Source organism: Lolium rigidum, chromosome 6 (assembly GCF_022539505.1).
Source record: "Lolium rigidum isolate FL_2022 chromosome 6, APGP_CSIRO_Lrig_0.1, whole genome shotgun sequence".
Taxonomy (NCBI): domain Eukaryota; kingdom Viridiplantae; phylum Streptophyta; class Magnoliopsida; order Poales; family Poaceae; genus Lolium; species Lolium rigidum.
Window position 1 is genome coordinate 53254786 of NC_061513.1, and position 12853 is coordinate 53267638.

General features: G+C 46.8%; 1 protein-coding gene across 1 annotated transcript; it reads right to left on the reverse strand.

The window, feature by feature from the left end:
• Positions 1–11303: 11303 nt before the first annotated feature.
• On the reverse strand, positions 11304–12282 carry LOC124661679 (ribosome-inactivating protein-like). Its single transcript, XM_047199558.1, has one exon. It carries the CDS (start codon positions 12222–12224, stop codon positions 11460–11462), a length of 765 nt encoding a protein of 254 aa, XP_047055514.1. The 5' UTR covers positions 12225–12282; the 3' UTR covers positions 11304–11459.
• Positions 12283–12853: the final 571 nt, after the last annotated feature.

Sequence of the window (12853 nt, forward strand, 5' to 3'; positions counted from 1 at the left end):
AGGCTGGCCGCCCTTGCCTCGCATCGGCCAATAATTTTCGGCCTGTTTGTTTGTCCGTACTTACTTCGATCTAAAACACCTCTCGGATAGGCCGTGGAGAACAGTTCCTAGTGGGTCCGTTTCATTCTCGCGCCCTGTTGCACGTGCTCTCGCTAAGTCTTACTCTCATTTACGGTACTCCACACACTGTCTCTTCAAATCAACACAAACATATCCCGAATCAAAATAAGCTGTACACGACTGTTTCATTCTCGCGCCCTGTTGCACGTGCTCTCGCTAAGTCTTACTCTCACTTACACTACTCCACATACCGTCTCTTCAAATCAACACAAACATACCCCGAATCAAAATAAGCTGTACACGACTGTTTCATTCTCGCGCCCTGTTGCACATGCTCTCGCTAAGGCATACTCTCACTTACACTACTCCACACACCGTCTCTTCAAATCAACACAAACATATCCCGAATCAAAATAAGCTGTACATGAAAAAGATGTGTGTCGATGATATGAATCAATTCTAACAATCGGTTTCGAGTTTCGTCGGTCGTAAATCGGCAATGTCGTGTATGAAGTTATAAGCGAATTTTGCCAAATTCGTCGCACACGCTCAACTGTTTGAAATTTTCTTTAAGGAGTAGGTTCACCTTGACTTTCATGTTGACAGGTTTTTGTTTCGATCTACATACACAGATAGATAAATGACTCGCTAGTATATTGTAATATGAGTATAGTTTGGAGCACTCTTGCTCAACTTCCCGCTTGCTATCTTTATGAACGGCGACGTGGTGATGATGTGTGAGAAGTGAGAGGTGATAATCCATGGTGGTGGCGGCTTAGTGGTGTTTGCCTTTGTGGTCGGCGAAGTGGTGATGCTTGTGACCGGCGTGACCGACGGTGTCATGGTGGTATTCAGCTTCGTCGTCGGCGACATGGTTATGCTTGTGACGAGCGTGGACGGCAGTGTCATGGTGGTGTTTGTCTTTGTGGTCGTAGATGTGGTGATGCTTGTGACCGGCGTGACCGGCGATGTCCTGGTGGTCTTCATCTTCGTGGTCGACGACATGGTGATGCTTGTGACGGGCGTGAATAGCAGTGTCATGGTGGTGTTCGTCTTCGTGGTCAATGACATGGTGATGCTCATGACCGGTGTAACGACGGTGCCATGATGGTGTTCGTCTTCGTGGTCGGCGACGTGTCTATGCTTGTGACCGGCGTGATTGACGGTGCCATGGTGGTCTTCGTCTTCGTGGTCGGCGACGTGCCTATGCTTGTGACCGGCGTGATTGACGGTGCCATGGTGGTCTTCGTCTTCGTGGTCGGCGATGTGGTGATGCTTGTGACCGGCAGTGTCATGGTGGTCTTCGTCTTCGTGGTCAGCGACATGGTGATTCTTTTGACCGGCGTGACCGGCGGTTCCTTCGCTGACGTGTCGAAGCTTGTGAATGTTGCTGCCGTGATGTTCTTGTGATAGGTGAGGTAAGGTCACCATGTTGTCATATAGGTGAGGCTAGGAAAAGTATGTGACCAACCAATCAAAGTGTCACTTGGGTACCAACTGATGCAATCCTGGCTATCAAATGAAGTGTGTTTTGTGTACCGAAGCTCATCCGGAATGAGATGGGAGCTCTATCTCACTGACGCAGTGAGCCAGAAACTGCATGCTGCCTACCAAACGCGCCCCATATGGTTTAGTTTTGTGGTTTACCTTCTTGTCTAAGAGCAACAGATCTGGATAAATTGCAGCCCGTAAAAATGCGATTATAGAATGCGAAAAATGTGCGCGGGCTACAGCCGACTAAAACAGATATGTTTTGTTTTGCAATTTCGGTTTACGGGGTCTGATTGGTCACATTAGACGTAAATCTCAAAACCGTAAATATCAAATTCTACAATATGATAGAAAATGCAACAGTATGACATTGTTTGATAGCAATGTTCGCATCTAAAAAACTATCCAAAATATGTGCAAACCATCATATTCACGCAAGCATCCACCACCATGACGAACAAGGCACGCTCAAGCCACACCGCCATTGTCGGTAGCGCCTCCAGTTACACCACCACTCGCTGCAACCGAAGCATCACCTCCACCGAGTGTAGCGTTCACCGCAGCCGCAACTTCAACAGTGACTTGCCTCCTCCTTGAGATGATCTCGAGCCTCCTCATATCCTACCACTCTTTAGTGAATGCATCCATGGTGCTTGGATCCATAGTCATCGCTTTGTTCTCCTCAGCAACGAGCTCCATCATTGCCCTCTCTTCAAGTGCGAGCTTCCTCTCCTCCAAGTCACGAATTCCTTGCCACCTTGATTGCTTCATCTCATTCTTTTTTTTTGGCTCATGATTGATACGTCTCAAACGTATCTATAATTTTTTTATGCTTCATGCTTGTTTTACACCAATTTATATATGTTTTGCTCTTGCTTCATTTTAATTTTATACATTTTCCGGCACTAACCTATTAACAAGATGACACTGTGCCAGTTCCATGTTTTTTGTTGTTTTGTATTTCAGAAAAGTTGTACATGAAATATTCTCGAAATTGGACGAAACAAAAGTCAAAGTTTCTATTTTACCAAAACGAAGACGCAGTCCAGAGGAGAGACGGAGGGGGCCTAGGAGCCAGCCAGACCAACCCTAGGCGCGGCTTGGCCTTGGCCCGCGCCTAGGGGTGGTGTGGGCCCACCTGGCGCCCACCGACCTCACCCTTCCGCCTATAAATTGGCTCCGACGCGAAAACCCTGAAACGTCCAGCCTCCGTCCACGAAAAGTTCCGTCGCCGCCGTCATCGCCTAGACGAGTTTCGGGGGTCAGAAGTTCCTGTTCCGGCACCCTGTCGGGACGGGGATTGACCCCCTGGAGCCATCTCCATCGACTCCACTGCCTCCACTTCAACTCCATGATGGTTCGTGAGTAGTTCCTCCCTGGACTACGGGTTCTCGGCTGTAGCTAGTTGGTACTCTCTCCCATGTACTTCAATACAATGATCTCATGAGTTGCCTTACATGATTGAGATCCATATGATGTAATCGGTGTTGTGTTTGTTGGGATCCAATAAATTGTGGAATTGTGATCAGATTGTTCATCATATTATCATACTACTGTTATTTAAGATCTTCCATTCTCTTCGGTACTTGTAGTTACCTTGATCAAGTAGTTGCATGTATATCCAAGAGGGAGTATTTATGCTCGATAGTGGGTTCATGCCTCTAGTAATCTGGAAGAGTGACAATAACTTCTAAGATTGTAGATATGATGTTGCTACTAGGGAGAAAACAACAATGTTTTGTCTAAGGATAAATCTATTGTTTACTTTACACACATTGCTTATTGCGATAATTTGTTGCTTGCAACTTAATACTGGAAGGGGTTCGGATGATAACCTGAAGGTGGATTATTAGTCATAGACGCATTTGGATTACTATTTATGTATTATGTTGTAATGCCCAATTAAATACTACAGTAAACTTTATCTTATCATACATGCATTGTCATGCCCTCACAATTATCAATTGCCCAACTGTAATTTGTGCACCCAACACATGTTATTTGGAGAGTTACCACTAGTGTAGATAGTTGGGAACTCCGGTCCTTCTGTCATCATCATTGCTCTACAGTCAACTCCGCACTGGAATATTTTCTGGTGTCATCGCCTATGTGTTACTGCTACTGCTGTTGTGTTACAATTGCCATTGATTTCATATTACTGTTGCTTTCACATCACCCCTGTTACTAGTGTTTTTCCAGGTACAGCTGAATTGATAACTCCGATGTTAAGGCTTATAAGTATTCTTTACCTCCCCTTGTGTCGAATCAATAAATTTGGGTTTTACTTCCCTCGAAGACTGTTGTGATCCCCTATACTTGTGGGTCATCAATGATCATCTTTGCTTCCAATGTCTTGAGCGTCATTGTTTCCTTTGACTTCACGAACTCATCAATCTTGGATGCCAAGCTTAATGCTTCGGCCTCAAGCTTGATTTTCTTCTTGACTTCTTGTTTTCATCGAGCTTCCCCTTGTTCTTTGAGAGAATTCCTTATTTGGCCCTAGTTAAAGTTTGGCTACCTTGTTTGGCCTTGCAAATTTTTCCGTCCAAACAAGTTTCAGAAAAAGGACAAAGAACCCCGTGAGGTTATTGTAAGCGGTATTTGCAGGTAGTATTGCTTACGTGGCAAAAAGAAAAACCGGATTTATTTTATTTATTATCCTATTTTGCTATGGATTTCAACCACGCTAATGGCAACAACCAAATCCCTATCCATTCCCGGTAATCTCTGGTGGACAGCTAACAAAGGAGAAATCAATACTATCAAGAACTCTATCATGATGCAAGAATCCCCAATCAATCATTCTCGCCCGCTGCAAGTATTTTTTTCACCGGGGGGGGGGGGTCCTCACCTGAATATATTTCATTCAACTTTGCCTATGAGGATTTTCGGCCTCTACAAGATAGGGTTCAAGTGAATCGGAGTTTTACGGGGGATAGAAGAGAAGAGAAAAAAGAGGAAAAGAACACACCCCAACAACACACAGAAGCAAGAAAGACAAGGAGGTCACTCTGAGAAACCTTGGAGACAGTTGACCGATGAGAAAACCCATCGCGGCACAAGCACGACGATCACAAGAAAGAGTCAGCGACACGGCAGCAGGAGGGACAACCCAGCTTGAGGCATCACCGGGATAATCCAACGGCTATGGTCAGCCGAGACCTAGCCACAACACTGCACCATCGACGTAATCGAAAGTCAACGCACATCCGAGACCACACAGCGCCGACACCACTTGTGTCGGGGGCGTGGCCGAAGAGGCGCGCGGCCGAGATGACGCCATGATGCATGTGTGCCTACCAGCTGGAGTCGAAGGACATCATAGAGCAGAGACACACCATAGAGCACTCGCGCATGGAGCACCCTCACCGCATGTGGGGGTCGCCACCGTAGTCGAAAGGCATGGCACCACCGAGAGCAACCCCAACCCCACCTGGGTCCGATATACCCGAAGGGTGGCGAAGCTGAGAGCGCGAGCGAAGACCACCGACGCCAGCCACGCCATAGAGCTCCGACAAGAACCCGAGGCAAGAGCCTAGCAACTAGCATGGAGAAACCACCACCACTGCCATGGCTCGCCTCGCTAGAAGGGGACCGCACCCATGGCTGCCAACTGTAGAACCAAGGGGCACACCAGTACAGAGGGAGCAACGCCCTCTAAAACTGATGGCAAGACATATGAGGATCAACAATCGGCCCCGACAGCCCCCACGTAGGGAGCAAGTCGCCACCATGGTCTCTACTGCAAAACCACGGCACCAGCCAGCCTCAACGGCACCCCGCTGAAGATGATGACCGAGCACAGAGGTGGACAACCCTCGCAACAACCAGAGAGCACACCACCGACCACTAGCGGCTAGCACACCAAAGGCAACCACCCACCGCCCAACACCATGTCGATCGGTAAAGTGGACCAGCCTAGACCACCTAGCCGGGAAGCAATTGGAGCCTGATGAGTGCAGAGCACATCGTTGGGGAACCCCAAGAGGAAGGTAAGATGAGCACAGTAGCAAGTTTTTCCCCGGTAAGAAACCAATGTTTAATCGACCAGTAGAAGAAAGAAATCACTTTTGAAGGTGTTGCTAGCTCACTTTTGGCAGGACGCACTACCGGCGTCAGCAATAACGTGGAACCTGCACAGAACACAACTAGAATACTTTGACCCAACTTACAGTGAGGTTGTTAATCTCACTGGTTTTACTGAAAATAAAGGATTAACTGTATAGTGTGAAAAGAGGTGTTTGTTTGCAGTGTAATTAAAGAGTAGTGTTGCAATAAGTAAACAAAATAGGTGTTTGCAGTAGATGAACTTATCAGTGTAAAAGAAAGGATCAGAGTCCACAGTTCACTAGAGGTGTCTCTCCATAAAGATAAATAACATGATGGGTGAACAAATTACAGCTGGGCAATTGACAGAATAAAGACCATACATGAGAAGATGATTACTATGAGATTCATTTGGGCATTACAACATAATACATAGACCGTAAGTCAACTGCGTCTAGGACTAATAATCCACCTTCTGGTTAGCGTCCGCACCACTTTCAGTATTAAGTTGCAAGCAACAGATTATCGCATTAAGCAAAGTGTGTAAAGTAAACAATAGAATTATCCTTAGACAAAGCATTGTAAATACTCCCTCTTGGAGTCACAAGCACATACTTGGCCAGAGCATCTACTAGCAACGGAGAGCATGCAAGATCACAAATAACATATAACAAATATATAATCAATCTCAACCATAGTATTCAATATTCATCGGATCCCAGCAAACACAACATGTAGCATTACATAAAGGTGATCTTGATCATGATAGGCAGCTTACAAGATCTAAACATGAAGCATAAATTGGAGAAGACAACCATCTAGCTACTTCTATTGACCCGTAGTCCAGAGATGAACTACTCATGCATCACTTCGGAGGCGGGCATGGCAATGTAGAGGCCTTCAGTGATGATCTCCCTCTCCGGCAGGGTGCCGGGAAGAGCTTCAGAACCCTCCCGAGCTAGGGTCGGTGATGGTGGCCGCGACGGAACTTTTCGTGGATGGAGGCTCGGGTATTTAGGTTTTCCCGGTCAGATGAATAAATAGGCAGAAGGGCGAGGTCGGTGGGCGCCCGAGGGACCCACACCACCCCTAGGCGCGGCCAGGGGCTGGGCCGTGCCTAGGCCAGGTGTGGCCGCCTCGTGGAACTTCTTCGTCTGCCCTCTGGACTTCATCTTTGTTACAGTAAAATAGGAACTTCGGCTTTTGTTTCGTCCAATTCCGAGAATATTTCCTGTACAACTTTTCTGAAATACAAAACAGCAGAAAACAGGGAACTGGTAGCGTGGCATCTTGTCAATAGGTTAGTTCCAGAAAATGCATAAAAGTGCAACGAAGTGTAAACAAAACATATAGAAATTGGTGTAAAACAAGCATGGAGCATCAACAATTATAGATATGTTTGCAATGTATCAGAGCCTAGGGAAATGCCCGGCACCACTCCGAGGAGCACCAACGACACCAAGGCACCATCCCTCCAACCACGGAGACGGCCGCACCGAGGCCTGGGGGCCACTCTGCCACCGAGGCAGGAGACAAGCACCACCAACAGATCATGGCCGAAATCCGGCAGGATTTGAGCGCAAACATCGCCACCACACCAGGACGAGGCGGGATCTGGGAGCCAGCCTCATCTGCAGTCACATGGAGCCACCACCCGCGCCGTACAGAAGCAACCCGCACAGCCAAGTCTCACGGTCGCAAGGAACATCGGCTACGCCATCGGGGACCTCCCTCGCGAGCAACCAGGCGCCGCAGCCGGAGACGACTGATGATGGGATAGGGCCCTACCAGAGCGACGCAACGCGCGTGGAGGAGCCGCACCTGCACCACCACCGAGCTCCCAGAGTACCTACGTGCGGGGGAGACCATGGCCCACCGCCACCGGCCGCCGGCGGGGCATTTTTGCCCGGTGATGCATGCCGACGGTAGCAAGGGAGAGGAATGGAGAGTGGGGGCGGCGGCGGGGGTAGGCTTTCCGCCTGAGCCGCTCCTGAGAGTGACGCGGGGGCGTTTTTTCTTTCCCTCCATTTCTACTAACCAGCGGAGCAAGTGTGTCCACTCGCTGCAGGTATTTGGCCCACTCCAATACTCAATCACCACCACAGGCACCCAGGAAATCCCAAGAAATCATGCATGCGAACTGAAATTGGTATTATGTCGGACTAAATTACAGCCTCGTAATCATTCCTTGAGAAGAGGAAGAGGAGCTCGAGCCGATTGGTCGCATGTCGCTGACCTGTGCGAGCCCGACGGCGCACGGAGCCTCCGGCCAGGCCGCCATCGCGGAGCCAGGCGGCGAGGTAGGGTAGAGCGCATGAGCTCGACGCCTCCCTTGCGACTTGGCTCCTCTGTCCACAGGTCGAGCGATACCAGCCCGCTTGTCCAGCCATGGAGGCGCACGTGCGGTAGGGGCGTTCACGGAGAAACGTGGGTGGAACCCAGACCGAGCTAGATGCGCGTTTTTTTCTTTCTTACGGTCCATGTGTCGATCGAACCAGGGGTATACCAGTCCAGAAAACAAAATTTCAACGGGAGAAACTAACGGAATTTAACAGCAGGGTCATATAAGGAACCAACTAAAAATTCAGCGGTAAAAAGGGATGGAAATATTTTTCAGGGCCAAGAAAGGAAGCAAAATTTTAACTAGGGGCAAATAAGGAATTCTCTCTTGTTCTGTCTTCCTTCCTCGTCACTAGCATCATACTTTCTCTGATGGTGCTTCTTGCTCCCTTAATTTCCACTTGTCAACATGCTCAAGCAACTTCCAACAATGTTGTAGTGTAAATGGTCTTCCCTTGGAGGCCGCCATTTCTTTGTACCTCTACATCGCAATTCCTTCCTACAATCACAAAGGTAAATGCAAGATAAATGTATACATGTTGCAATACAATCATATGTTCACAAATGCAAAGTAAAATGCACTCACAGAGTCATCCATAGAGATGCCACTCGGAGGTTCATTCCGGAATCGCTCCATTGCTCCACTCCATCGGCTACAACAAGCCTTGATCACATCCACCGGCCTTGGAGTGATCTATAGGAGCGAGACCGATGTTGCAACGTGATGCATGAGGTGGAAGCATTTATCTCCGATATATTGACAATACCGCTTCCTGGTTTTGTCAGTGTCATGGACCGCATCGAGAGACACTTGCAACATGCCCACACCAAGCAAGTGTCTTCAATTTTGGTGTAGTTCACGGCTCTCTTCTTCTTCCCCTTCGCCATCGAATACCTGCTCGTCGATCTCTTCCAGTGCGTCTTGACTGTATGCCTCACCAAACTCCTCACCATCCTCAACCAATTCACCATCATCCTCCCTGAAAAGTATCACAACTAAGCTCGCACATCACAACATCCCGTGAAGCAGTGTATTCATCGCATCCAGGATCCCGCCTACGTTGTTACGTTATGGCCTTCCAATCGTAGTTGGCTTTACATTCCCCAAATCAGACAGCACCATGGAAATCACAACTACGATATGTTCCGTGGTGTTAGCTGAAAGGCAGAGCCTTGCAACATGCCCCCTTGAAGCCCCATGGGCTGATGTTTGTGGACGTGCCCAATTGGGTCCCCTCCAATCCAGGGGTTCGGGAGGACTTCGACAATTCGTAAAGACCGTCGGTGGAGAAATCATGTATTCATCGACGACTTGATTGGAGGTGACCGACAACAGCGAAATGGCGAGTTGCAAGGGAGAGGACCGCTAGGGCTGCCGGCCTTACCTCCTTTGTTCTAGAAGGATATGACACGGGAGAGGTTCATCTCCACCAGCCATCCACCACCCATGATGGTGACAATATCGGCTTTTTGTAATACCCCAACTTTTGCAACCTTGTTTAAGAAGAGTTTAGTGGTGCGCAAATGAGGTCCAACAAATACATTTGCTGACTTTTAGCTAAACTAAAATTGTCTTCTTTGATGTGGTAAGTATGTCTATTTGTTTGGATTGATGAACAAGATTGTGAACCAACACAATCCGTGTGACATTGTGATCATGTCATTTCAAATACTAGTAGCTATTTGATAAAAAAACATTATCTTGGTCACTTCTTTTATTTCCTTGTGATTTAACTTTTCCAAAACAAAGAGCCAAGATTTATTTTGACACAAAGGTTTTCCAAGCTAAGTATTTGTAAAACATATATGGGTCTATAAGTTGGTATGATCCCACTATTTTCCCAATTATGACTTTACAAAAAAATTACAAATTGATTTCAAACACCTTTGAAAGGCCTTAAAATTAGGAGATGTTCGTGTCTCCACTATTTCCTGAAAATCTTACAAAAGCCTTACCCCCTTATTTAAAACCTTTCTTAAAACCCTATATTGACGTGATCATCATTGAGTAGTGATTCAAAAATTGCGTCATGGACTCTGTGTGATGTGTTGGATTTCTGTGACTCTGTCTGACTTTGATTCAGTTGCTTGTGTGTAGCCATAATCTAAAAGTGGGCATGTGGCAAAACTTCTATAACACATTTTATTACATTTTGCCAAATGGGGATTTCCTTACAAAGTAATTTAAAACTATTTTCCAAACACAACCCCTTTCTAAATGTTTCCTTCTCTTTAAGCCATACAACTCTATTTGTTATGAAAGGAGTAATTATTTTCAAAACTCCAGTTTATCAAAAATCAGAATTATGCATGTCAACAGTTATGTCTACTTGAAATAGTGAACCCACAATAGTTCTAGGGTTAGTTCACTATTTATCCATTATGTCTACTAGTATCATAATGCTAGTAATGCATGTCACAAGTTTATCAAAAAACCAGAGTAATATCTTTGTTGACATTTGTTGACTTGAAGTATGTATGTTCCTCCAACAATTGGTCTATGCATGTCAACGTTTAATGATCTTTCCGTGTCTCTTTATTCAAGTTCATGTAATCAATGCACATTTGATAGCCAACAATAGTTCTAGGGTTAGTTCACTACTAGAGTATTTCAAGTAGGCATAACTGAATCCTCTCTTTCAAGAAACACAATGAACTAGACTAACCAATTTATTGGCAGAGATAAATGATACTAGCATTATGTAAACGACTTCTTTTATTTAAGGATTTAAGTTCCTTTGATGGTTGGATAGCGAGTTTATCACCATCTTCCATAAATATTCTTCATTCTAGGGGAAGTTTTAAAAAAATTGAGAACCGTCATGAGCTTATTTTCTTCCTTATATGGAACGGTTAGAACTTAAAATAGTAGGGAATTTATTTGTTTCATTTAAAAATCATACTTTAATTCCTATGGCAGAGCTTTTAGCTCCAGTGGTGAGAGTTGTTTTTTCTCCTTTGTTTCCCGGTACCTCGTAAGTTCCATTCACAGGAGACTCGACTATCGGAGTGTTTGTATCAAGGTAGATATAAAACTCGTTCCCTCGGTCTTCCAGGTCCTGAATCCTGATCATGGTTAACCAAGATTCTTTATAGCTCATCCCTTGGAGTCCCAAAGTAAATTAAAGCTAGCTCGGCAAAAAAAAAATTCTTTCTTCTCTTCAAGTTCCTAATGATAAGGTTGGTTCTTGAACTTAAAGGAAGTGGAACTTAGTAGTCTGTCAAGGTATTCCGATTTTTTCCTTAGGTACTCGTGGGATGGCTGAGATGCGGGGGCGGTGTCCATACATGTATAGGGACGGAAGGACGAGCGAAACATTGGAATGTAGTAGGTACTAGAGATCAGTCACATACATGTATAGGGATACTCAGGCAAAGCCACCCCGGCACCCCGCGACTGTGAAGAAGGAACATACACGCCCTGGGGTGTATTTATTGGTACACACAGATACTAGCACGCACGAATGCTACATGCGTACACAATACGGCTGGTTGATCTTGTTCTCATCCGTGCTAATAGCTTAGCTAGCTTGATACTTGACGAGCGCGACGATTCGTTCTGCGTCGGTTTTATTCTTGACGCCTACCTTCTCCAGATCGGGGAACTTAGCACTGGGATCGTTAGCCCACTTGAATACGACCACACAGATCCTATCCCATTTATTCACCTGCTTCCCCTCGACGTCGGTTATCGTGGGGTTCACCTTGTCAAACTTCTTGTCCACCGTGCTAGACACGGTGAGGAACCGCAGCCCCTCGCAGATCATGATCACCAGCTTCGCCAGCATGCTTTTGGACTCGGCTTGCGGATCGGCCATCCGCAGCTCCTCCCAAGCCTGCTTGGAGGTGCCATGCTTGGCGAGGACATGGACGGCTCGGGCCATTTGGGCGCGGCCTAGCGTGACGGTGTCCAGCCCCTTCTGGCCGATGAGGTCCTGGTACCGGACGCCGAAGCCAAGCCACTTGGAGCCGCTGATGAGGCGGGTGTCGCCCTCTTTGCCCAACTCCCACCACACCCCGGCCGGGGTCTTGAAGCCGACGAGGTAGAGGTTGTCCATGCGCACGGCGAGGGTGAGGGAGCTGGAGGTGGTCTTGGTGTTACGGAGGAGGACGTAGAACCAGCGGCTGGGGACCGCCTGCTCCGGCGGCAGCACGGGCTGGACGATTCCAGGGCGCCGGTCGCTGCAGTACTTGATCACGTTCTGCCGCACTATGCGCATGAAGTCGCCGTAGTTGTTCTCCTCCACCAGGAAGGAGTCCGTGAACGCTGGTGTTGGCCCGGCCATCACCTCCTTCTTTTCTGCTAGTACTAATACTATCAACCACAGCTGCTGGCCGGACGACTGATTTGCTGTGATGCGGATACACACGTGTGCTTATATAGTACCACAGCGGGAGTGGGTACGTATGTAATTTCATGAACACACACTGCCCACTGTGATTGGATAAGATCAGGCTTTTGTTTCTGACGAGTTTTTAGGTAGCCACCGAAAACCCTAAAATTCCGATCGCCCTCGAGAAAAGTAACGACCGGGAAAAAAATTCAGAAAATTGCACAAGCATAGATGACTAAATTTGACATAGTTTAAACATCTGTGAACATAGGCCAAATTCAGATTCGCCCGCTCCGCCAAGGTCAAGCTTGACCGGCGTCGAGTGATCGATCTTGGCAGCAAGGGTGGTACCACAGGTCATACACCACATCAGCACTGTAAGGCCACCATATTTTCTTTCACTTCTCAATTATCAGCCCATCTTAATCTTCCACTAAGTGTATCTCTTTCGTTGCACTTATTCTTCTCTTCTTTCGGCTTTCCCTACCTGAGTTCCAAACATCGTAAAGGTCATAGAACCATGTCATTGGTGTACAATTTAGTTATAAAACATTGTTTTTTTTTGCGAAATAAAAAAAACA